Genomic DNA, 27,994 nt, shown 5'->3' on the forward strand with positions numbered 1-27,994 from the left:
GTTGTTATGAACGGATGAGTAAATCTGTTCTTTAAGAAATAGGGATGCAACTAAGGAAAGAGGAAAGCAGGGAAGAAAGGAAGGGAGGTGTGGTAGGTGAATGGGTGGAATGGATTAAGGAGTAGATAGATGGATGGATAGATGCATAGTAACTAAAGTATTTAATCTTCTGTTTGGCCAGTAGTGGGTTAATAATGTAACTGGCTCCAGTCTGTCATGATGAGCTGACCTGTACGCCGCGTGGTGACCAGCTGAATTCTAAACACTTTGTGGTCTGACAGATGGCACTGACCTTTACACTGGCGCCAACACACACACACACACACACACACACACACACACATACACATACACACAGACACATTTCATTCCTACTAATGCTCATGGCCGCTGTTATTTAAGAATGCTTAAAGGAATCCACCATCAGACACTGTTATATGTCATCAATCAAAACAAGTTCAGTTTCCTCACTCAAACAATTTGTACCTCCTCTCTGAATGTGTGTGTGTGTGTGTGTGTGTGTGTGTGTGTTCAGGTTAAGCTCTTCTGCAACAAAGTCACACTCATCATTATGCTGAACAACACAGTGTGTTACTGTCATGACTCACTGGCCACGCAACTTCCTCTGTGTCTGCTTCTTACACGCACACACACACACACACACACACAACCGTACATGCATATATGAACAACATTAATACAAACCACATGGAAAGTAAGGAGGTATGTAAGAAAGTAAGGAAAATAATTGGTCCACCTAACAGCACATAAATTGAAACTTCACATCCAATACATAACATAATATTCACATAATTTTAAAAGTGAAATTACTAGCGCTAGTATCCCTACACAAAATCAAAACATAACGAAAAATAACAACCCCAAAACAGAAACACATATACAGTAAGTTAACATCATAGAAAAGGAGTACAGTCAAACTCTTCATTCACACCCGGATATACATTAGCCTTCAATCTTGTGATCTTAAGCCGCTGGGCACCACCTCCAACACCCTAACTTGAATCATTTTGCAGTTCTGTATAATGTATGGGGCATGAGGTAGTTCTCATTTGTGGTTCTGATGGCATTTGATGTTCAGCCAACCTGTCTTTTAGTCTCCTTTTTGTTTGGCCAACATAAAAGCATCAACAAGGGCATTCCACATGCGTACTATTGCAATTGGCAAAGGCAAGTTTTTTGTAAGAGAAGAGTGCCTTGGATTTGTTTTTTGTCATTGCTTCATAATCAATCCATTAGATATTTTGGTTACTATACTGAAAGCAGTGTAGTAACCAAACAGCTTTCTTGAAATAATTAATGATGATGTTACAGTGCTACTAACCTGTGCAATGTCATTGGAAGTAACAAGACATGATTGAAAATTAATTTTGAAATGATTTAGTGAACTGCATGTGTAGTAATAAGCACTGGAACATTATGCTTACAGTAACAGCTTCACTGAATGTCAAAACATACTATCGTAATAAGAATGAGCCAGGAATGGAGGAAGACAAGTCATTCAAGCAACTCTTTGTTCGCAATCTGTATCCAGCGACTAGCCTCCACCTATGCGTAGGTGCAGATGAACACATGAACAATGACTAGTCTCCAGTTGCACAAACTTGCCACTAGGGCCTTCAACAAATTGAAAATGCGATGGGTCTCAGGGTGATAGGTTGTGCCAAAGATCAAGCTACTGTGTCTGCTGTAATAGATCTCAAAAAGACAGGGAATGGCATAGAGAAAACTAGGATCATGGTAACTTATCTGACATGTCAGCTAGGGAAGTAATATCCATATGTGAAGCAGCTGTGTACAAAACATTTGAGAAAATGCTCTTGAAGCACAGAAGAAGGAATGGCAAGTAGTTTTGACTAGCGGCGGATCGGGTTGCTCCACCCTCTTCTTATTACAGGGACAGTAGTGGGCAAAAAGTTCACGTAAACACTCCAAGACCAGCTTGCCAACAACAACCGAAACCGAACACAGTGTATGTGTAATCCAGGCAGTGGTTCCTAACATCGGCAACAGCCAAACCCTGGATCCTGGAGAAACATATGATGATGATGTGCCAGTACCAACCAATTTGGAAGTTGCAACAACGGATGGAAGACTGTCTTTCCGCCAGTTTTTGGGTGACCCCTCCAGAAAGGGCACAAGCTCTATCTTGCAACCAAACGTCCGGTTCCTTGTATGACCAGCTGCAGAGAGCCTCTTGTTCAAATGGCAGATACCTCAAAATGGACCATTGTGACGTCAACGTCACAGCTTTCATGCAAAACAAAGCTCACCTTGTCCGGATGATGCTTGTTGAGCTCAAAATTGGACCCATGCTTCACATACACCCAGTCTATGTGTCAAAGATGGACACTTTTCCTCTACTCCTTGGTCTGGACCTCCGAGCCAGCTGCTGGAGAAGAAAGCCAGTCATAGCCCCAGGAGTCCACCATATGAACTGCTGTTTTCTGGGGTTTTGATGTGCCGTTTACTGTTAGTGGCAGTGCTGATGAACTGATTGAATTATGGCATCTCAGCCTGGGTTCCTTTCTGTGCCTCTTGTCGCTCTCCTTGTGCCTGCTGCACCTCTACTTGTGCCACTTGCCTTTCTCCTTGTACCTTGTGGGCATAATTCAGTGATTAATCCCAAAGGATCAATGGTACTGTCACACATAGCTTCCAAAAGGACATAAAGTGGAACCATTTGTCTGAATACATGTTGGGCTGTTGAGCAGGAGGGCACGGAGGACTACCCCAGATGCACTGCCACACTAACATTACATGTTGGTGGAGCGGAACGTGGCTGCAGTCAGACTATATTGGAGCACTCGGGCCACAGTGGCCTCAGGGTTTGCACAGATTTACAGCGCATCAAGGCCACGTAGAGGGACGCACATGGCCATGAAATTTGTCCTGCCACCAGACTGCTGAACTACATTGTGGAGGAGGTCTGTGTCTCCCTGCCAGGGCCACTGAGAGCGTTTGCAGAAAACCATACTCTTTATGACCAGTGGGATGATGAATGTGAGTAGTTTCCCAACTCTTAAAGTCACTCCTGCTGTGGGGAAATGGCATGAGGGGGAGAAGCAGTTACTGTTTCTTTTTACCACCCAAGAGTTGGGGGAGTTCAAAACAACACAAAAGAAGGCAATGTATTATACCTGTGTAAAGGTGACACACTTGCACTCTGTGGCAGAGATGAGGGAGTCGAGGTGTGCTCTCTTTTTGTTTATTTTCATTCCAAGGTACAACCAGAGGAAAGCCGTGCATGTTCTGGTGAATCCTGTCAGCAGTGGCCAAGCGAGGAAGGATAAGACCCAGAGTCTGTAGGTCCTTTGTCAGTCATCACTGGGCTGTTGGCAGCTCGCCTAGAGTGGAACATGCATATTATCGACTGGTGGATGGTTGGAATGCTTTTTGGTAGCATGGGGCATTGGGGGAGTGCTGTGTACAGTGCAACTTGTTGAATGGATGAATGTATGATTCTTGGCTTCTCTCTCTCTCTCTCTCTCTCTCTCTCTCTCTCTCTCTCTCCATTTTGTCATATGAGAAAGTAGTATGATCTGATATTTGTATTCTGTGTGTATGCATCATTGAAATCTGCAATTGTGAATAAATAAAGGGTGATTTTAAAATTCAATCCTCCCATCAGTTTTTTGTGCTTTCATTCTGCATCTCTTTCTCTCTTTGCATCTCTCTGTCTACCTCACTTGCTCTCACAATCTCTCTGGCAGTCATTCTTTTTTTTATTCTCATCCTCCACCCCCCTCCTCTCCAAGCTAACCTTCCCCCTCTCCTCTTGTCTCCTCTCGTTGCTCTTCTAGGGAGGTAGAGGAGGAGCTGGAGGTGGTGTGGCAGGCGGCAACCAGGGAGAACCAGCAGATGAGGGAGACTCTGTTGGACTCCAGCCCCAGCGGGGAGCTCCATGGCCGGGCCATTCTCTGCGGAGCCTCCCCTAGTTGGCCCTCTCACACTGCAGTTGAAGAGATCACTACCTCCCCCCAGCTTCGACCACATAGCTCCGGACCGCCCCTCTTCACCTCCTGTCAGAGCAGGAGCCTCCCAAGCGCTCCCCCCGGCCTCCAGAGAGGCTCCATATTTGAATCCGACTCAGATCATCAGAACAACTCCTTGGAGGAGAGGCAGAAACATGGGCTGGATTTCTATTGCTAAGACTCTTGGGGCCCTAAACCAATAACTGGTAGCGCTGCCTGCTGCTCATACTGGCAGGATAGGCTAGTCACAGTACTGTAGATCAACAGGATTCTGCTAGCATGATTTTACTTCACACAATCAAACCATTGTAAACTTTGTGTATCAGTCTCTGTATCTAATTAGCAACAGTATTTAACCACATTGTAATCATCAATGCATATCTCTCAGGTGGAATGTACCACATTTGAATTAAATTCATACTTTATTGTCCTATAAGGGAAATTTGGTTTGCAGGCAGGCTTTGCAGCAAGAACACATAATAACACACAATAAACATTTTTTAAATCACATTAAAACAATAAAAACACATAACCCATAAGCCCAACACTAGATTCAGACGACATGATTAAATATGCCTGACATCAGTTTGTCATGAAGACCTAGTTCATTAAGTTTTATGTTTTCCAAAGATTTAAGGTTTTCTCAGGGTTTTGCGGTGCCATGCCAACATGTGAGCAGTGTAATAACTGAATATGTTAAAATGTTAAAAAAAGATGAGAACTTTAGAACTCTACAAAGTGCTATAGAGGAAATGAACACATCAAAACCATGCCAATGGTACTGCTGACACTAACATCATTATATATGCATAAATATGCAGATATAGATCAGACCCACCAGGAGGTTTTTTCTGATTATTGCAGCCTAAAATGCTTGATTTTGTGGCAGCTTTTCTCAAAAATTGCAATGCAATCTGCGATGTGTCATGTGTCAAAATTGCAGGAATGGGTTAAAATTGCAAAAAAAAAAAATTGTGATTTTTTTTTTTTAAAGAAATAGGATTTTCTCTACCTCTCCTCTCTCACTTACATACACACACACACTTGTTTGCATCTCTCTCTCTTCCCATCTTCCCTTTCTCTCTCTCACTCACTCACGGTCTGTCACACACGCAGACACACACACACACACACTTGCCTGTATCTCTCTGATTTTCATGACACTACCAAGAACCTGATGAATTTACACGCACATTTCACACGCTATGGACTTTGATGCAGCAGCCTGTCACGGTGATTTGCCTCCTCTGTTGTCCAGGCGTTTCAGCGGTTCTCCGGTGTGCTTTGCGGTAGAGAAGTGGCTGTCAATTGACAACTTTTTTTTTTTTCCACCACAATGTTGCACAGGGGGCAAAAACATTTAGTCAAAATTTTCATTGGTAAATGGGAAATGTTCATGTTGGGCATGTCTGCATACTCCCCAGAAAGACCCAGGCCCAGAAACAAGGAAGTAAGTTTGGTGATGTGTAGTTTGACTTGACCATGACAGTGATTGGACAAAATTGCAAGCTCTCGCAAATTTTGCGTGGATTGGTTGAATTTGCATTAATTATTGTGATAGGAAATCCTGGAGGGACTGATATATACACGTACACAAAACACAAATAATATATGTAACGTGTGCATATATATGTATATATAATGCTCATTGTATATATAATGGTTTCACCAGTAGGCTCACCAGTACCAACAGTACTATTTACACAGTGTGTGTACATATATATATATATGTATATATGTATATACATATATATATATGGATATATGTATATACACTATATGTATGTATGTATATACGCACACTGGCCAAAATAATTGGAACACCAGTTTTCCATGAAACAAAAAAGAGCTGTCACTTGTTTTTTAAGCAAAATCTGCATGCCCAGTTCTTAATCTGATCACACTGTTTTGTGACTTTGAATTCATGTGCAACTTTTAGATTATGGCTCGGTTTTTTGATTAGCATGACAATTAATCATAACTACTGATCATATTATTATCAAATAATTTGTGAATCAAATGTTGCTGTCATGTCAGCAATAATTGGAAATACATGGAAAACTGGTGTTCCAACTATGATTAGTGTATATATATATATAACCAAATAATTAGAATGATACCTTTACCCCCTGGGTCCGGCAGATGGCAATATTGGCCATGTTCTTTTACCCATAATCTCCAGTGTATTGCTGGTGACATAGCTTCACACTGTATTATTGTTATTATTATTATTATTATTATTATTATTATTATTGATAAAGCAGTCACATTTTATTCACATGTATATTTGTATATACATTATTCTTTTTCATTATTTATAATGTGCTCCTCTCATACCCAAAGCATCAAAAAGCATTAGGAGTCAACAGTACATGTCGCTGCTGATCACAGCTTTCCCTGAGAGTCCTGCTGACAGCCGTATTATTCTAATTACTACAACTAAGCCAATGGGTTTTACTGTATGTTTGTGAGGTACTCTCGTGAAATCATTTGTATTGTGCAGACATACCACTGAGACTGAAACTGAGTGCTTACATCTAGACCAATACCAAGAACATGCCGTAAACATGTCATGACAGAGGTTTTTCTGTGATTCAGAGAGAGTGTAGAGACCTCAGTGATATCATCACAGCCCTGTTGGCTCACAATGAGACCACAAGGCAGGGCGCTGTCTGTAGAGATGAACAACAAAGCACAGCTGATGAACACAGACAGACCAGGGTCATACAGTGTGATCCTGTACAACTGCATGGACATCAAGCTACAGCAGCCAACCTGGTGGCCCGGTGGTCTAAGGCGCGGACTATGTAACCACAACTTCCTGGGATCAGGGGTCTTCCCCCTCTGTCTCTCTGTGCTGTCCAATAAAGCAGAGATGCCACAAAGATAATCTTAAAAAACAATACTATGCCAGGACCGCAGCATCTTGGTGTGACCTGCCAACTTCTTGTCTTCCTTTAAAAAAATATTTAAATTTGAAAATGTACTTTTCTTAAGTTTGCTTTTACTTGAACTATTGATGTTAGATTTTGCTCTCATTATAATTTTTTATAAAAACTATTGGTGCTTGAGTTTAATTATGCTGTGCACCACAGATGGACATGACCGTGTACTGACAGTAGCAAGGAATGATAGGAGAATGTAAATGATTAGCCCTGCTGCTGTTTGACTTCTATCATTTACACTGTATCACCCACACTGAGCTGCTACAGTCTAGTCTGTCTGTCTGGTTTAAAAGGGAAACAAATCTGGGTCAGACTGATTGGCTCTGCTTTGGGAATAGAGAAGACCTGTCTACAGACACTGCAGGCAAGGGCAACTCAATCATCAATAGGTGTGGGACATGGGCAAGTTCCTAGTCCTGGACAGGGTTAAAGGATAATTCCGGTTGTTTTCAACCTGGGTATTATTTTCCTAGTTTTTGCCATCATGATGATTGATTGTGCTCTAGGTGGGTCGATATTTGATAAAATCGAATATCGCGATAACTTCCGCGGTATCAAATATTGTCAAATTACACCAAATGGCGATTGTTTTTGCTTGCATAGTAGATCAAATTAATTAATAATTTTTGCTGTAATTTTGAAGAAATTAAATAAAAAAATTAAAATTAAATTATTCTAATTGTTTCTTGTGATTTTATCAGACTTTTTTATCATCTTTATTAATGTTATCATTATTGATTACTATCAAAGCTATGGTATTATATACTGAATTTTGTCTCATGCCAATAAAGGTCAGTCAATTGAATTGAATTGACTTCAATGGAGGGGGGGGGGGGGGGTAAAAGACAGTGGGAGGGTAAAGGAGGGAGAGAGAGAGTGAGAGAGAGAAAGAGGGGCAATATGGGAAAGGGGGAAGAACTTAGAAGGGAGAGCTTTAAAGGGAATGAAGGTAGAAGAAGAAAGAGAGAAAGGGAGGGACACATTTAAAATATTTATTTATGTCCACAAAAATTACAAGCATACAAAGGACATAAACACTATTAATGCAATCAGATATTAGGAGTCAGTCAGTTACATAAGTGCCTAATTGGCAGCCACATTGTTGCTACATACAGGATGAAAACAGTGGCAGGTCGAGGAATAATACACAGAGTCCATTTCAAGGGTATAAAAAGCAACGTCTTCTCCATATTGAGCGGCTACCAATGACAGCAGATACTGAACAATACCTCGCTAACTGCTTGGCCCTTCTCTTAGGGAGACCAGCCATTTGAAGGCCCCTCACAACTAGCTTGTGCACATGACCCAGGCTGCCAAATATGAAAACTAAAAGTTTACACTTGTAGCCCAGCTGTGAAATGGTCTGCTCCAGCTGTTGATATTTCAGCATCTTAGTTAGAAAGGCTTCCTCTAGGCTGTAGTCAAAAGTACAGCCGACCTCTAGAACGAACACCTCTCTAAGATTTTCATTGACAACAACAACATCGGGAGTGCTAGCTGTAATATTAGAGAACACTTCTGAATCCTCACTACACAGACTGAACATGCTCGGCTTCACAGCAGAATGCTTATAAAGCATTATAGAAGACCTGAAAATAGATGTGATATCTTTTGATATCAGATCCACTATTCTGTCATGCCTACATATGTAAAGCCCCCTGTATGCATGGCAACCATTTAAGATGTGGGACATGGTTTCAGCTATCTGATCATGACCATGGTGTTTACAGTGAGGAGCATGACTGTCTGGAAGCCAGATGGAAAGATTAAGCTTAGTTGGTAAAACCTGTAATCTTGCTTTTATAGTGAAGATGACAATGCTCTCATCTATAGCTACACTTTTGAACACTGAGTGGGAGACAGAGTGATCTGCAGCAGGGAGACATGCTAGCTTCCCTTGAAGTTTCAACTCAGTCCAGTGTTGCCGTTGTCTCTGTTGTTGCGCCCACAGGAGGTGACCTCGGGCATTTGTTAGTGGAAGTTGATGTTCTGTTCCACCGACATTCACAGTTGCTCTCACAGAGATACTGGGGTCAGATATAACCTCCTCCGAGACATTTACTGCCTCGGAGTTAGACCCTACCCACTCCAGAGTAACTTTTGCCCAGCCACAGAGGTCGTTCAAGTCAGGCCAGTCCGACCACACACCGAAACCAGGGGAGCGACTGTCCAGCTTTCCACTGGGTTTCCTCTTGAAGCCCAGGAAACTAGGATCCGACTCACGTGCCAGGGGGACCTTGCGCCTCTGTAAGTCCAGGAACAGAGAAGCTCTAGCAAGCTCTCTGACACATTGATCATCACTGTTAAGCATATTTAATAGATGGCAGAGCCTCGTAGCAATATATGTCCATTCAAAGTTAGGGACCCCCAGTCCACCCTCCCGTTTACTGTGAAATATGACATCACGTGTAGTATGCGTATTTAAGCCAGCCCACTGTCTTACCATACGTACAGTTTTATCATTCAAGTCACGTAGTGACTTTCGTGGAATATGTACATTGGAAAACAGATGTTGTACTTTGGCCAGTGCTACTTGTCTGATCGCTTCCAATTTCATGATAAGTGGCAGAGGCGATGCATTTATTAGATCAAGTCTGGTGGAATACTCAGATATGATTTCATCGACTTGTTCTTTCCATTCACCTGCTACATTGAATTTATGACCAAGATATGTATATGTCTCATGCCGTGAGTGAACTCTTAGTGGCTTATTACTAATTGTGAATATAGGTAGTGAATCTGACTTAGAATGGTACCAGCGGTTTCCCCCACTCCGCCTTTCATAGAAGACTGCACATTTGGAATCTTTAACCTCTAATCCTGACCACTCCAAAAAGGAGTCAGTTCTGGAGAGCATGTTGTTAATAACAGCCTCTTGACGAGAGGATATCAGAACATCATCGGCATACCCTTGAACGGGGTTAGGAGAAATAACACTGAGGGGAGCACACTTACATAGCCACTTTAACCATTGATTGATTGCTAGCACAAAGTTAACTGCACTCCATGGACAGCCAGTCTTAATGCCTACTTGGAGAGGGATTGGATCTGTGAGTTGTTTACCACAAATAACCTGTATAAATGAACCATAATAAACATCTTTAACAATGTCAATAAAAAACCTGAGGTAGATGTATTTCCTCCAGAGCTCTTAACATGACATTATGTGCTAAAGTTCCAAATGCATCACGGAAGTCCAGAAAAACAGTATAGAATCTACAGGACTCGTGCTTAAAGTCATCAATTCCTGTTTTGAGAGAAAACACATGTTCATTCATGCCTTGCCTATTGATGTAAGCCTTTTGCTTGGGAGATAAGATGTTTGCATCCACAAGCCATGGGAGAATTCGGGCAAGAATACATTTCATGAACACCTTATAGATGGTGGATAAAAGGGATATGTCTCTCCAGGTTGATGGATTGTCCGGGATATTGTCTTTTTTGGGGATTCTATGAACAAGAGCCCCCTTCCACGAATCAGGCACTCTTTTATTTTCCAAGCAGGTATTAAAGATTGAAGTTAATGTACATGACTGCGTGGCCTTGAGAGATTCGTATGTTACACCGTCCACGCCACTTGATTTATTACTGGGTAGATTGCGCAACACAGTCTCCACCTCATCCTGCGTAAAATGCGCGGTGTCCGGGGGACAGGCCGGCTCTGTGTACGGTATCGTTTCGTGCCAGGGCGGTGATGGAAGTGGGTCATCAATTGACATTCGCCCCCGACACTTTCTCTGGTAATATAATTGCACCTGCTCGCAATTATTGGGGCACGGAGGGGGGTTGGGGTATTCGCTGTTGTTCAAAATAATTCGAATAGCTTCAGATTGTCTATACTGCCAGAGATAAGACAGTTTATTTCTGCTCACCTTCCTCCGTTGTCCGCGTCTTTCAGATGTTAGTGAAGGCTGCACTGTCTCTCGGAGGAAACGCAATTGCGCTTCAATCCAGCTAGTAGCTAGCGTCGGTGTTAATGCCTCCGGGAGCGGTTGCTTCACTGGGAGCTTTTTCAGAATCCGAGCTACGTATTTCAGTAGGGCGAATCCGAACGGTTTTCCACGGTGGCTCTCGGTTGTAAACACTCCATTCTTGAAAAATATGCCGTTCAGGAGAGTTAGGAGTCGGATCCAGCTCCCGGGATCTGCCGATGAACCGTAGTGGTGTTTCTCATGGTATCCTCCGGTAGCCAAACTGCCCCTGAAGGCTCTCTCTTGAATTTGAAAGGCCGACCACTGCTGCTCAGTCAGGGGTCGCACCAACTCAGAAAATTCCATGTGAGTTGGCTCCATGCCCAACAGGTGTTTCGGGGTCGGGTCGTAGGCGAGCCATTGTTGTTGATAAACTCTCCCACTTCGGAGCGCTCGTTTGTAGGCAACTCTAATCGCCGAAACCAGACACATTGTCCAAACTATTCTCCACAATATCATTTTGCACATGACTACATTTACGGCGGCAGTTACGACGGGTGTGTGTTCAGATCTTAGAATGCTGCGCACAAGCCTTCACCTGCTGCCATGCTCCAGCCGCCATGACACACACGATTGATTGTGCTCTAGGTGGGTCGATATTTGATAAAATCGAATATCGCGATAACTTCCGCGGTATCAAATATTGTCAAATTACACCAAATGGCGATTGTTTTTGCTTGCATAGTAGATCAAATTAATTAATAATTTTTGCTGTAATTTTGAAGAAATTAAATAAAAAAATTAAAATTAAATTATTCTAATTGTTTCTTGTGATTTTATCAGACTTTTTTATCATCTTTATTAATGTTATCATTATTGATTACTATCAAAGCTATGGTATTATATACTGAATTTTGTCTCATGCCAATAAAGGTCAGTCAATTGAATTGAATTGACTTCAATGGAGGGGGGGGGGGTAAAAGACAGTGGGAGGGTAAAGGAGGGAGAGAGAGAGTGAGAGAGAGAAAGAGGGGCAATATGGGAAAGGGGGAAGAACTTAGAAGGGAGAGCTTTAAAGGGAATGAAGGTAGAAGAAGAAAGAGAGAAAGGGAGGGACACACACATACACCCACGCACACGCACGCACACACAAAAAATAGACCATTGCTTTTTCAGCAAGTACACTCCCATTTTCTTCCAAAAATGTACCTAACCTAGTTAATGTTAATATTTTAATATTTATAATATTTATAATATTTTAGTTTTAATCATATTTACTTCTGATTGCTGAGTAGAACAAGGGCAAAATCCAACTTAAGATGTCATTTTCTTTCTCTGGTCTCTGCTAGTTGTACCCTGCATGCAATTGAAAGTCATATACTGCCATCATGTGGCTGGAACCGGTAATGACATGGTCACTTGTTAAGGAGTTAGTTAGTTTATTATCCTTTCGGAAATTCTCTTTTCTCTTGTTAGCTTTTACCTGGGTTGTCCAGCATTAATCTCGGTATACTTCCATTTATCTCCGTGTTCCCTTTTACAGGAAACCACGCATATTCCCACCACACAGATTCACCCAATGAAGATAAGTGAACTGGATGAGCATAGACCATCCTATTTTAGTTTAATGGACTCACCACCACACCAATTACAACTCCTATAACCAGTGGTATGAGTTGAAGGAGTGTTCTTACTGTTGTAAAGCAGGCATGGGCCACTGTGTGCCAAGTAGGGCCGACAGTCTGCAGGCTTTCATTCCAACCAAAGAATACAGCAGGTGATTTCGCTGATCAGTTCCTCCTCTCCAGCTGAAGGTGTGTTAATCATTGAAACCACCTGCTATAGTCATTGTTTGGAACTCTTGGCCCTACTTGGCACACAGTTGCTCATCCCTGGTGTAAAGCATATGAACTCTTAACTGTCACCCAGTCTCTCTCTGGGGGATATTACTCTGTCAATGTTTGACACAATGTTTGTTTCAGCAAAATTGCTGTAATGTCACTGAATTCAACCTCTGACCTAGAGGTGAAAATACTGTCTTTTGTTTAATGAGGACTTTAGTGACTACTTAGAAGAACATGGAGGAATCTTGATTATATAATTACTTTAAATTTAGGTACAAAATTTAGCCAGTATAATAACAAGAGCAATATATTAGAAAATATTGTTGTTGTTTTTTACATCTACTGTTAGCATTTTAGAACAAAAGAGAGAAATCACTACAAATGTCATTGTCATTTATGAATCTGGAGATATATTTCCATAGCTTATTTTTTATATTAGATGTCCAATACCAGAATAAATGAAAATATAGCTGCAAGCTGCCATTAGTGGGGTCCAAGCCCATGGGGCAGATGATTTGATAGTGAGAATATAAGCTTGATTCATCATTTTGGTGAAGTTCTACATCTCAAAAATAGAACATTTTGGTAAGTCCTGCAACTGCAGGTGAAATAGTGCCTGACATGTTGCCACTTGAAAAATTGGCAATTTTTGGCCTTAAGGTAAGAGCACAATCAAAAGTGATTTGTCACACTTTTAGGCCATGACAAACATTTATATGAAGTTTGGTTGCTCAAATATTTAGGTGTTAAGGAGTTATCTTATCTTCACCGTCAACTTATTTTGTGACACGTGTCACGGGCAAACAGCAGCATCTACCAAACTTCTTTGACACAAAGATGATGTAGGCAGTTGAAATATCATGTGTGTAAAATTTGGTGGAGAGTAAGGCAACTGTCTGAGAAATAAATCAGGGTGGCCTGATGGCGGCGCTACGGACGGGGACCAAATTGGTCTGCCACACTCCATGGCTCACAGTCTCTGATGTACAGATTGATTTAAAAAAGAAGAAGACCAGCTCCCACCACCACCCCTCCACCCTGATCAACAAACTACAACGGGAACTGAGGGAGGTGAGCTCAGTGTGATGTGAGATTATGAAAACAAGATTTTCCACAGATTAAATACCTCTAAGCAGTAACATGATTTGTCGCTTGCATTGTGTCAACAACTAGCGCTATTCATTAACGTATACTAGATAAAAGCTTGTCATCTTGCTCGTGCATTATCTCAGCTTCTGAACCTGTTTTTATTTAGGCTAACTATACATGTATAATATATATAATTACATAATAAATGTTGCCTAACATAACTGATTTAAGTGTTGTTTTAACTCTTAAAAATAGGATAGCTTAGATATCTCACTGCTTAAGTCACTACTTAAACCTAACTTATTTTATTCATTTTTATTTCATCTTAACTGGTTGTGTTTTATCGTTGTGCTGGATTAATTCACTGACTTTCTGATCAGTCGTGGTTCTCCACTTAGAGGTCTCTGTAGTCCAGTGGCTTTGCTGTGCTTTATTTACAAATGTGTTACGGTTTCTGTCACCCTCTAGTGTTCGTAAAATCGCTTGTTGCAGCATTAAGCTTGCCTGTGCGGTTCTCCCCAGTCGTGGCTTGTACACTGGAGAGACTGAACGAAACCGACAACTATGGCCATGATAGTCATCTCATTCGAGCTCTGCAGCATCAGAGTAGTGAAACTCTCCAAACGCTTCAAAATCACGTTCTCACTCAATTCACTGTGCTCTGTCTATGAAGTGGTCTATGAAAAAACAGAATTATTTCAGTTGATACACCATAATAGTTTGGTTATTTGTGTAGATAACACAAATTTGTGTTATCTAGTGTTGTGTTTAACACTAGAAAGGCCAAAGTCCATCTGGCGTTGTTATTTTCAATTTTAAGTTCCTCCAACACTGAAAATGCAATTTCTTCCTCCTTCCATACCTTTTCCTGAATATGATAAATAAATTCTAAAAAAGCCACTTAGGAAATAGATACAGGCACTTTTTGCAATTTGCATAAAAACCCTTTATCCCGCCACGCTGATATGTGTCTCTCTCGCATCTCTCACCGTGGAAAAGGTTTTATAGATTTGAAAATGTCTGTGCATACGCACTTTTCAAGTTTTGTGCATACACCATGTTTCAGTGTGAAATCTATGCAGACTTTTATACACGAGGTCCCAGGTGATGTCTCCACCCACCTGGTCAGTGCTTCGTCCACCACTGCTGGGTCCACTGTCACCGAATGCTGACACTGCTAACGCTGTGTTAGCCTACCAGGCAGCTCATGACGAACTCGCCGTTTCCGAAAGTTGTATTTCATAATTTCATACCATTGGACCACATACTCTTTCTATTGTTAACCGCTCTCTGTCTACTGGCGTTTCACATTTGCAATAGTCCAACCCTCAACTGAAGAAGCTCTCCCTTGATCCACTTGTTTTAAACAATTTTAGGCCTATTTCGAAACTATCTTTTTTTATCCAAGATTTTAGAAAAAAATAATTGTTTCTACCCAACTGATTTACTTAATGAATTATAATACTATCTTAGAAATATTCTAATCTGGCTTCCGTTTCTGGCACAGCACCGAAACAGTTCTTATTAAGGTTACCAATGATTTATTGCTAGCTGATGATTCTGGTAACTGCTCAATTTTAATTGTCCTTGATTTGAGCTCTGCCTTTGATACTGCTGATCATTCTATTTTAACTGACCGTTTAGAAAAATGGGTTGGAATCAAAGGCTCAGCTCTTGAGTGGTTTCGTTCCTACCTTTCTGGAAGACATTTTTCTATTCTTTTTATTGTTTTCTATTTACATATTGCCCCAGAGTCACATTTTTCACAAACACAATATCCATTTCCACTGTTATGCAGATGACACCCAGCTGTCCCATTTAAACCTGGTGAATCAGTCAATTTAACCCCTATCATGTCCTATGCTGGATGTCACAGAACTTCCTCCAGCTCAATGAATCCAAATCTGAGATCTTTCTATTTGCCCCCCCCCTTGCTCTACCATTCCCTTCCACTCAAAACTTGTCTGTCTGTCCTCTAATATCAAGGACACTGCCAAAAATGTGGGTGTTATCTTTGATTCCAACCTTTCATTTGACAGCCAGGATAACGCTGGTGTTTTTTAATGCATTTCTTACCTTCAACAAATCCTATGAAAATAACAAAATCGACAACATTAAAAAACACCAGCCTTATCCTTTAAGGTTGTTCAGATATGCTTCTTCCAACTTAGGGTCATTGCCAAAATTAAGTCCTTTTCAACCACTGCTGATCTCGAAAACGTCATTCATGCTTTTATTTAATCTCGTTTGGACTATTGTAATTCTCTGTATTCAGGGCTGAGCCAGAGGACAATCTCCCGCCTCCAATTCATTCAAAACGCTGCTGCCAGGCTCTTGACTAATTCCAGGAGATGGGAGCATATTTCATCCATCCTCGCTTCTCTCCATTGGCTGCCTGTGAGTTTTAGAATTGATTTTAAGATTTTATATTGCACATCTCCATGCACAACCCCTATGGCCAACAACCTGTCCTACCTATTAGCATTGAGAGACTTGAAGGACGTAGGCAGGAAAGAATGCTTATAACGGTTTAGGCTGCACTGAGGGACCCAGTATCTTTAATATTTAAGGCTTTACGGGGTCAGGCTCTTAGCTACATTTTAGATATGCTGGTTCCTCATGCGCCACAACGCAGCCTGCGATCTTCAGGCAGGAGTCTCCTAGTCTTTTGCTTTTGCTTGCCCGAGCATCTCAGGCAAGCAAAATCAGTATCATCCTTAAAACTCACTTTTATACGAAGGCCTTCTCATAAATTTATTGATTTATTTTTTTATCTTCTTCCTTTACCTGTGTTTTATCTTTGCTCTTGGTTTTATTTGTTATTATGGCTTTATTGGTTTGAACTATTATTTGCCTGTTTTATTCTGTATATTTTTGCTTTGCTTATCGATTGTTTGATTTGATTTTATTAGGATCCCCATTAGCTGATGCAGAAAACATCAGCTACTCTTCCTGGGGTCCACACAAAACATATGACAAATGACATAAATAAATAAATAAAATAATAATAATAAGTCAGCAATGCACACTAAGATCTAATGCGAACAAAGCATATGACAAAGAAAAAAAACAACACACAAAAACAACAAGTAACACAAAACAAATTAAAATAAATAAATGAATAAAATTAAAATAATAAGTAAGCAATGCACACTAAGATCTGATGCGAACAGCCATGAGGTGTTGCTTCACTTGTTTTTTGAAACTAGCTTTATTCTGAGTTTTAGAAATATGACCTGGAAGGAAGTTTCATTCAACCATAGCTCTATACAGCACTGCGCGTTGTTTCGAATTTGTTTTGGTTTTTGGAATTGTGTAGTTACCACTGGTGGCATGTCTGGTGGGGTATGTGTGTGCATTAGAGCTAAGTGTGAGCTGCCTATACAAACAGTTAGGGATTTTCAATACATTCATGTTTTTTACAAAAGAAAGAAGTGATGCTTTTAACCTCTCATCAACTTTCAGCCAGAAGAGTCGGTCATGCATGTCGTTTATGTTAGCTCTCAGTGTGCACTGAAGGGCAAGCCGAGCTGCTCTGTTCTGAACCCCGTAGCTTTGTTTTTGTAGTACCTGACCAGACCACCGGGCAGTAATCTAAGTGTGACAATACTAGAGTCTGCAGGACCTGTTTGGTCAGATGTGGTGTTAAAAAAGAAGAGCATCTCTTGACTACAGATATGTTTCTTCCCATCTTTTGCACCAATAAATCTATATGTCTTGACCATGACAGTTTACAGTCTAAAGTTACCCAAGAAGCTTTGTTTCCTGTACTTGCTCGACAGCAACATTGTTCAGTACCAGATTCAGCTGGGGTTTAGAGCTTAATGCTAGAGCTTAGTTTAGAGCTCTCTCTGAATGTGTCCTAAACTGGTTCAGAACGTACATTACAGGGAGGAAATTTTCCCTCTGTCTTGGAGATCATGTATCAGAGAAACATAATCCAACTTCTGGTGTTGCACAAGGAAGCTGTCTTGGTCCCCTGCTTTTCTCACTATACATGCTTCCATTAGGTGATATTATCAGAGAACATAATGTCAATTTCCATAGCTATGCTGATGATACACAACTATACATTTCTGTAGAGCCAAATCATGCAGATGCCTTAAGCTCCCTCACTACTTTCTATCAATGATTGGATGAACACAAATTTCTTAAAACTGAATGAAGATAAGACAGAAATACTTTTGGTCGGCCCCAAAGCCAAAAGAGAAGAACTCTCCACAAGACTTGGGAACCTGAATCCCTCGATCAAATCAGAAGTAACAAGCCTGGGTGTTATCTTAGATTCTGATCTAAGTTTTAATTCCCATATAAACAAGGTGACCAGAACAGCATTCTTTCATCTTAGAAATATTGCCAAGGTGCGGCCCTTCCTAACCCAGAAAGATGCTGAAAAGCTAACTCACGCGTTTGTTACAAGTAGACTGGACTACTGCAACGCCCTTTTTACCGGCCTCCCTAAAAAGTCTATTGAGAGGCTTCAGCTTATCCAAAACTCTGCAGCTAGACTTTTAACAAAAACAAGGAAGCGAGAGCATATCACTCCGGTTTTAGCTGCATTGCACTGGCTCCCAAGGGCGGATATTTCATTTCACTGTTGGGGGGGACAATAAACAGAAACATTTCTCAAGAGCAATTCCTGAAGGGGACACCAAAGGTGCCGCCAAAAGTACTGTTGTATTAAATGTATATAGAGGTCCATTATGAAACATTTCCATAAGCACTTCATTCCTTTCTTATGAAGATTTTATCAAATTGCCTTTGATATTACTGGGGTCTTTCTACTTGGCGTTTCGGTGCACTGAAAAATGATCGGATGTCTGTTTTTCTTTTCTCTGCCATTTTAATTGACTGGCTGACAAATAGACACACACACACACACACACACACACACACACAGCATGCAGGTTATTTACAGTAATAGGTGAGATGCAACACCCATTAACTGAACTAAAGCTAATATATGCCTAATTAGATTTAGTTTTCCCGAAAAAGCAGATCTCTAATGTTTTGCTGTCAATGTGTAAAAGTCCAGAACGCTATGAAGCCTGCCAGAAACTTACTTATATTTTAACATAATGTTTGTTGTAATTATGTCTTTTTTATTAATTAAGTCTTCATTTATTTCCAAAATTATGAACAAAATAACATAGTGGCAGCCATTTTACATGCAGTAAGAAAAAAATAATATACTTAGAACCTAATTACATAGGGTAAGTTAATCTTAAATATTATAGTATAGAAATATTACTGTTACCATCTACAAAAGATAAAGTATTTTGGTATGAAAACCCGCATTTTAATTTAACCAAGTATCCAGTATCATAAATACATGTCTGGCATTTGTAACAAACCAAACCGCTTGAAAATCGGTCGAAAATTCAGTGAGTTATGATGATTTTAATTGTGGACAGACCTCCTGCCTCCATACACACACATGCATTAGGAGACGCGGCTCCGTACCAACACGCTGACGCACGAGATTCAACCGCGAGGTAACGGAACAAAATGTAGTCTGATTACAATTGTGAATGTGTTTTATTCTATTGAGTGTTAGAAGTAAAGAAAAATGTCTGACACATCCTTTGTTTTAAGTTAACCTTTGCAAAGTAGCTTCTTACTGGAGGTCAGTCACCACTGACACACTTCCAGAGATCCTCCACACACACTCGTACCGAGGGCTAATGTGTGTGTGTGGGGGTTCGGGGAGGCAGGTAGGCAGTGGACCAAACCACTGTGAGGCATATGAGGGGGGAGGGGGGGAGCGCAATTTTTCGAAACTTAAAAACGCATTGTTTTGCGTCTATAATTAGCACAAGTGTTTTCAATGCATATTATTATATTATTTGAAATGATATAGTTATGTTTACAATGATATATTGAGGGGGACAACTCTCTGTTAGTCCCAGGAAGGGGGGGTCCGGACCCCCCTGTCCCCCCCGTAATTTCCGCCCCTGGATGCAGCCTTTTTTAACTATGCTCCTAAACTGTGGAACACCCTGCCAAAGAATATTAGAGAGGCGGGCTCTGTAAGCATTTTCAAACTGTTTCTGTTCAGGATCCCAACGGAGCTGACACGGGCAAGTACGAACTTTCATTGGTCTTGTCCGGGTAATGCTTACTTGCACATGAGTGAACGCTATATGTGGGGGGGACAGAGCTTTACCCTGTATGATTCTCATCCATCTGTGGATGGGGAGGTTTTTGACCAAGAGGAGAATCTATGATCTGATGTAAATATCAGATCAAAAGTAGAATCAGGAAGGACAAGGGATAAGAAAATTAAAGAAAAACTATATGGGTTCATTTTATCTATGTTCTGTTTATGTTCTTTTATCTTTCTATTTTACTTGATTTGATTCTTTTAATGCAATGCATTTTGCTTGTTCTTTTATATGAATTTTATCTTTTTATCTGTCTCTTATCTGCCTTTTATTGATGTAAAGCACTTTGAGCTGCATGTTGTGTATGAAAGGTGTTATACAAATAAAGGTTATTATTATTATTATTATTAATGAGTGTTTTGTTCCAAATACAATGCTCTTGGTCTTAGGTCTTAGGTCTGTTGTGTTTTATTGTAATTGTTATTCTTCTTGTCTCTTATTTTTATGTAAAGCACTTTGTAACTTTGTTTAGAAAAGTGCTATAAATAAAGTTATTATTATTATTATGATTATTATTATTTACAGTACATGTTAAAATGAACTTTACATGATGGACCAGGGGCCCAGAAGTCCCCCTGGCTTTGACTTTGGTGTCTATAACAGGCTGTATCTCTGGGCTGGTCAACCCTTTGAACTTTGAACCCTATAAAGTCAGTGATGTAAGAGAGAGCAGCACATTGCTCCAGTACCAGCATTTGGATTGAACAGCCTGCAGTACAGCTTCTCCTCTCCTACACACAGAGGTACTGTTCTGTTTCATCTACCTACATTAGAACAAAAGAGTCTAGTTTAGTTTAATTTTACTTAAGTTTCATTTAGATCAGTTTAGTTCATTTTAATATAGTTCTGTTTAGTTTAGCTCAGTTATGTCACTTTATGTTTAGTGTACTCCAGTTATGTCAGTTTAGTTAAATTCACTTTAGTTTTACTTTAGATTTGTTTAGTTTTAGATCATTTTAATTTATTTGAATGTAGTTTAGTTTAGCTCAGTTTTGTAGTGTGAGATACAGAATGGAAAGTTCTAGACAGGACGACTAAAATAAGGTCAAAGTTGTACAGTGTCTGTGGTTAGTTTGCTTTACAGTTGGTGGTTAGTGTTGTAGTTGGATGAAACATCAATGAAGTCATGTCTTTTATATGTTGAAAACAGGCTGGTAAATGTCCACCAGCCACCAGCTATATATTGTTAAATGTCTGTATCTGGTAACCTACAGGTAACCAATGATTACCTGTCCTATTCTAAACAGAAAGTTTGCAGGTAAAATAGTGAAAGTGGCTGGTAAGTTAGTCTACTCTATACTGTAGGTAACGAACCATCATTCAGAGAGTCCTGTTCTATCCTAATAGTCTAATTTGTCTGGTAAAATAGTGAAAGTGGCTTGTGGATGAAAAGGGTTTCTGCCCTGGGCACAAGACAAAATGAAGACAAGCTCTTCACTGGAGGAGAAGAACGGTATTCAGGGGATCTCTTTTGTGAGTACAGGACAAACAACAGTCTCCACCAGCACAATCCTGTCCTCTTTTCATGTTGCTTTCACTGCCTCACATCTTTTCCTCTCCTATTGTTTCTCCTGCTTCCGGTGTTTTTCTTGCTGGGGTCCTTGATCTTGTTTTTGTTGCTCTGTCGCTGGAATATTGACGAAGAAGAAAGGTTTAATACTGAACGCTACCTGTTTCTCACATTCTCTGTGTTTGCCTCTATCTTTCTCTCTGTCTGTTTCTTGGTTTCTTTCATTTTCTCTCTCTCGTTTATTCCTTCTCTTTCTCTCTTTCTCAGCGTAGGACAGAGGATGGTGCCAGATGGAAGAGTGACTCTACGGCTTTCAGTCCAGAGGGTCTTAGTGATTTGGACTACAGAGAGAAGGACCCCCCTCCTTCATACAGCAAATACCACCGGAGCCTTAAGACCCTCAGACTCTTCCGCTGCTCCTCACAGTCAGTCTCATTAATACAGACTAGCCACCATACTCTGTCTACTATGCCTATTTTGCGCAGCAATGCACTTATTGGCATCAACCTTTATATCGCACCATTTATTTTTTATTTTCATTTTTCATAATGGGTTCGGCTCTCGTAGCTGGCAGCACGACCTGCTGCTGTGACATGTTGCCACTCAACAGACTTTTTTTGGTTGGTGATACCTGAACTGAGGCCGCTGGAGAAATTTCTCTTTTTAGTCTTCTTCCGAGTTTGCCATTTTCTCCCAAGCACACAAGCACATTTATATTTACATATCAATATTCATGAAGGGTGTTTCATTAACTATTTATGGCTAATTGTGGGAGTTAAGGGGGCGGAGTATGAGGCTTGTGCATGTGCGTACCATTTCAAGATTATTGGGATTTATAAAGTGGGAATTGCGTGCCGGTGTTCGTACACATGGTTTTCTGAATCTGATTATTTTTGTCCATGAGTGCTTTTCTGCTTTTGTGCGCACATAACCTTTTAGTTTGGAATCTACGCACAGTTTTATCAATGAGGACCCAGTAATATACACAGAAAGCAGTGGTGGAAGGAGTACTCAAATCCTTTACTTAAGTAAAAGTAAAAATACCCAGACACAAAATGAGTCTAGTAAAAGTACCACTTGGACATTTCTACTTAAGTAAAAGTATTTGCTCTTTAATGTACTTAAAGTATTAAAAGTAAAAGTACTTGTCGTGTTCCATGACCTCATGTAAGAGATTCATTTTAGAGCACTGTAATTTAGTTCTTTATAATTCAAGGCATGGTGTAACGTTTTTAAGATGAATGACAAAATGAAAGATTTATTGGGCTATATTAAATTTGTCACGACAATAACTGAATGAGTGAGGACAGGGATTGTTTGGATCCCTGCAATTTAGGAAAAAATGCAACTTAAAAGGTACCTTTTAGGTATTGCAGATAGGCCTAGTAAGTATTTGGTATGTTAATATCCATTGTCTGTTTACACTGAATAGGCATATCCCCCAAATATTGCAACATATTTAGCCACTTAACCTTCAGGCCATGTAAACACAATCAGGAGCTGCAACACACCCAGGGCAGTGCCACATTTAAACATAATCACCAATATGTGCACTGACTCTTTATAAGCTCATGAAGAGCGCATGTATTATATATCGAGAGCACGATATCACTAATTCGAGGGCACGTTTTGGCAATTTGTGCGCACGTAAAGAGGAAATCGAGGGAACGAACGGTATCTCGTGCGCACGAAAAAAGAAAACGAGAGCTCGAATTGCATATCGTGCGCACGTTACAGTAAATCGTGGCCACAACATAAATTATTTTTCTATTTTTTCCCGGGCTCCGTATATTTGACCGTCCGGGAGGATAGGACATAACAGTGACCTTTCCATCCCTACATCCGTAATAGAACTCCTATCCTACCCCTTCTCTGTCCCAGTATGTCCCTCTCCTCTGCCCCCTGGCACCATAGCCAGCTCCCCCCACATCCCAGTCCTTATCAGAAATAGGCCCTGTCTGCGTGTTCCCCCAGCATGTACTGTCAACAACAACAACTTAGACCTACTATTCATCGTCAATCGGCTTTCCACACTCCACCTGTCACTTCCTCTGTTAAAATGTGTCTTTTAAATGTCAGGTCTCCGTCTAACAAGTCTTTTATCTGTCAAGATTTTATCATGTCACATAACATAGAATTTTTTATGGTCACCGAGACCTGGCTAAGCCTGGAGGACGATGTTCCTCTCATCGAAACCACTCCCCCTAACTTCTCTTATTTTAACCTGCCTAGACCAGCGAGGAGGAGCAGTGGGCTTGCCGTGTTTTATAGGAATGATCATAAATGTTCTCCCATCTCTCTCGGAAATTTTACCACTTTTGAAGTTTCTAGTTTTTTAAGTAACAGCAAAGACCCAGTACTTTGTGTTTTAATTTATAGACCCCCAAAACAGAACTGTGGTTTTATTGCTGAATTTTCAGAACTCCTGTCTCTCATCACCCAGCGCTTTGATAACATTATTTTACTTGGAGACTTCAACATTCATGTTTGCTGCCCCTCCCACTCTCTCTCTGCTGAGTCTTATTGAGTCGTTTGATTTTACACAGTTTGTGAATGGGGCCAGTCACTGTAAGGGTCACACACTTGATTTAGTGCTTTCGCTGGGTCTAGCTCTCCATAACTTGGAATTAATTGATGTTTGTGTGTCTGACCACAAAGCTGTGGTTTTTAATGCTCCACTTCCCTGTCCTATCCTATACGGCACTTCAGCTTTGTACTGCAAGGGGCGTGGGCAATTTGCATATTTTCTAAACAGTTAGATTTACATTCGGCGCCCCATTTAGATTTAACATTTAGATTTAACATTTAACATTTAACATTTAGATTTAACATTTATTATTCTACATATAAACATATTGTTAACATTTATATGTTGTTTTACATGAATTTCTGTCTTAAATGTGAGGAAAATTAGCTAAATGTGAGGAAAGTGAGCTAAATATTCAAAATATATCAGCTAGAAAATTGTAATATGTCGTTTACATTCGGCGCCCCATAGACCATTGTCTCTAAAAATGTTGAAAAGAAACGTGACATACTGGTCGGGATCAGAAGAGCTCTTGGGACTGACTTGGATATACTCGCTAACTAGAGAATTTGCTAGTTATCTTGCTAACTAAGAAAAGTGCGTCACGTCTTGGCCAACCTGATCTGCAGAGGACAAATGCGTTATTGTAGCGAGCAGCTGATCGTCATTTAAAAGAAAAGACATGCAAAAGCCTTCTGTCACTCAAGCGTGTCTCTTTATTAGTAAGTAACACACAATTCACCATCAAAACAAATTACCCCTCTCCTCGCACTGAGGGCAAGTCACTTAACACACACACAACCTTCGTCATGGTTTAACACTGTGAAATTAAATATAACGTAAAAGTCTCTAACACAAGAGAAGGAACAAGGAATAACTAGCAACACTATAGTAACGTGGAAGATAACATGTAACACCAACAACATGACTAACAAACTAACAATCTAATGACCCGGGGCATGCTGGGAGGCTTGTCCCCCGCACCTATCCCCCCTGGGACGCTACATTATTATCCTAGCTTTTTAATGGCTATGACCGGAAGATAACAAGTAGCCTCTTTGATCCACAGTAGATCTAGATGTGTTCAGAGTCACCTACTGTTGAAGAAATAAACAGCTTCACTTGGTGACTACGACTAGCTCTCATATAAACAAAGCACAATAATGTCATGAAAGCGCTGTAAAAGAGCATTATTGATTCTGCCAGCTTCTCTTGTTTTTGCTGCAATTCATGAACCCAAATCCTTAGGCTATGTCGTTATTTACTTTAAAATAAAAGCACGTCGGTAAATGATCCATTTTTTCTCTGAATATTCTGCACCGATGATATCGTAGTGTGAGTGCTTGAGCAAGTGTATCGTTACAGTTTGTAGTTGTTTTTGTAGCTGTTGCTCTAGGTGTGAATGGGCCTTAATAGTGCAAACAACGCGATGTACTACCATAACTTAAAGGGTAACTTCGGTATTTTTCAACCTGGACCCTATTTTCCCATCTTTTTGTGTCTAAGTGACTAAAAGGAACAACAATTTTTGAAATTGGTCCAGTATTGAGCGAGATCGCTTCAGCCAGCAGCCGCGAAACGAGCTGCAATGTAATCCGACGGGGCAAATCACACCTTCAATGTACGTCCACTAAAAGTTCTTGTTTTTGCCACTGACAGGCTCAGATTGTTATTATAAGTGTCTGACAACATTATGGAAAGGACCCTACAGAGAAATGAAACGTTTTTCTTTACCTTTCGCTTGATCTGGTCTGTGTGTAACTTCCTGCAACAACTCAACTCTCGCGAGACTTGGTTACACATAGACCGGATCAAGCGAAAGGTAAAGAAAAACGTTTCATTTCTCTGTAGGGTCCTTTCCATAATGTTGTCAGACACTTATAATAACAAGCTGAGCCTGTCAGTGGCAAAAACAAGCACTTGCCCCGTCGGATTACATTGCAGCTCGTTTTGCGGCTGCTGGCTGAAGTGATCTCGCTCAATACTGGACCAATTCCAAAAATTGTTGTCCCCTTTAGTCACTTAGACACAAAAAGGTGGGAAATAGGGTCCAGGTTGAAAAATACCGAAGTTACCCTTTAACGCCACTTCTCGCGCAACTTTCAACAATGGGTAGTCAGTCAGTCCGGTATACTACTTTCACTCTTCTGACTGAAAAAAGTGCGACATAAGAAATAGATTTAATAGGGCTTCAATTAAGTGGTGACGTGTCTGTACCATGGATCTGTACAGACTAGTGATGTGTCGGTCCCGAACGAGTCGGCTCTATGAGCCGGCTCCTTTAAGTGAACGACGGGAGCCGGCTCCCGTCTGAGAGCCGATTTCTTTTTTTCTTTCTTTTTTTTGTAAATTAATACAAGACAGAATAATGGGATGATCTTTTCGCCACACTGCTCGGCCATGCGCACTCCATGCACTGACTGAATGTTGTGTTGATGTGTATGTGCGTGCGACCGATCACGTGTGATGACAGACAGAACAGCAGAAAACAAGATGAGTGACAGTCACAAACGAAGTAGCATTTGGATGCATTTTAATAACAGACAACCTAAAGGCAGAATGTAGAATTTGTAAGGTAAAAATATCACACACACAGTGTTCCGTTTTGAGTGTCATTTTGTGTTTTGGATAGTTCAATATAAATAAAACGTTCAATACACATGTGTAATAGTGTTTTTACATTATTTAAGGTTTTTATACCAAACATAATGTAAAATTATGGTATTCTGGAAATTATAAGGTTTAGTATAATTACATTGAATAATTTAAGTGATATATGTGCACACATACCAATCATAGGTCAAAACATTGCTAAATTTGGCTGAATTATAAAAGCCAGAAGTGGTACTAAATGAAGAGCCATTTGGGAGCCGAAAGAGCCGGCTCTTACTGCCGAGCTGAGCCAAATGATCTGGCTCACTACAAAGAGCCGGAGTTCCCATCGCTAGTACAGACTGAAGGCAGCGCTCCGCGCACAGCGGTCTGACGCTACAGCCCAAAACAAAGCTGCATTGATCAAGTGAAGAGGTGTCACTCTTGCTCTAAATATATTTACTGCAATATTGAAATAATTCCACTGACGTTTCGGCCCGCAAAGGTCTTCATCAGATTGTAAAGAATATAATCACATTCTGATGAAGGCCTTCAAGGGCCAAAACGAGAATGGGATGATTTTAATTGTGTAGAACAAATAGGCTAAATACATTTATGTAGTGAGCAGAGTGATGCCTCTTCACTTGATTTGATGGAGCAGAGTAGCACAAAGAGTAGGCTAACGCAAACCTCGTTAAACTGTCAATCATAATGAAGAAATTCATGGTAATCAAACTGCAAGATGTGCAAATACTACTGGTCAGGTGCCGACAGAGAGAGAAAAGAAAAAAGAGGATGTGTAAGCACTAATGAAAGGTATGTTATTGCGCCAAGGAGGAATACAATGTATGTAAAAAGTTATGTCGTTTTCTTATATCATGATTGTCAACAACAAAAGGTTAAAAAAGACAATAGCCTATAGGCCTATTGACAACGCCGCCTAAGTTTAAAATGACATGCTGGCGACGACACTGGAATTTAACTTAGTTGGTTGCTACCATAGTTATATCTCTATGGTTGCTACAATGTTACATGTGACGTTCCAGCAAGGACTCCGTGTTAGTTGGGGCCGTCTATTTGCCTCCGTCTCCTGTAGGCTACCTATTAGGCTATTGCAGCACTCTGTTTTCGTCTGTGTGGATTTTTAAAATGGCAAGGTCGGTTAGTTCTTTTGCAGCTAAACTGACTGCAGTCTTATTAACATTGTTCGGTATCTAGCTTCAATGGAGCTTGAAACTAACAGTTCTGGAGGCACAAAAATCCTTTTGGACACAAACCAGCAGATCCTCCTGCCTCCTCCCGCTGACTTTACACTGGCAGTTAGCAGCATGACTATGAATATGTTAGGGAGGCAGTCAAGTTTGGTGACCATCAGTTCAGCTATGTAGGCTGCTGTGATTACTGAAATGGGGGAAGTAAT

At 40.5% G+C, this 27,994-nt stretch overlaps 2 protein-coding genes across 2 annotated transcripts in view; both read left to right on the plus strand.

Moving 5' to 3' along the window:
* Positions 1 to 4,915, plus strand: part of cep89 (centrosomal protein 89) — a 101,335-nt gene extending 96,420 nt beyond the window's left edge. The window contains exon 20 of the mRNA XM_078284295.1: positions 3,822 to 4,915. Coding sequence (XP_078140421.1) covers positions 3,822 to 4,170 — 349 coding nt within the window. The 3' untranslated portion in view covers positions 4,171 to 4,915. The remainder of the gene's footprint in view (positions 1 to 3,821) is intronic.
* Positions 4,916 to 13,613: 8,698 nt separating this feature from the next.
* The window catches only part of LOC144539385 (ATP-binding cassette sub-family C member 12-like), a 28,295-nt gene continuing 13,914 nt past the window's right edge, over positions 13,614 to 27,994 (plus strand). Inside the window, exons 1-2 of the mRNA XM_078283983.1 lie at positions 13,614 to 13,763; positions 21,723 to 21,880. Of these exons, the coding sequence (XP_078140109.1) occupies positions 13,614 to 13,763; positions 21,723 to 21,880 (308 nt within the window). The remainder of the gene's footprint in view (positions 13,764 to 21,722; positions 21,881 to 27,994) is intronic.

Source organism: Centroberyx gerrardi, chromosome 1 (assembly GCF_048128805.1).
Source record: "Centroberyx gerrardi isolate f3 chromosome 1, fCenGer3.hap1.cur.20231027, whole genome shotgun sequence".
NCBI classification, from domain to species: Eukaryota; Metazoa; Chordata; class Actinopteri; order Beryciformes; family Berycidae; genus Centroberyx; species Centroberyx gerrardi.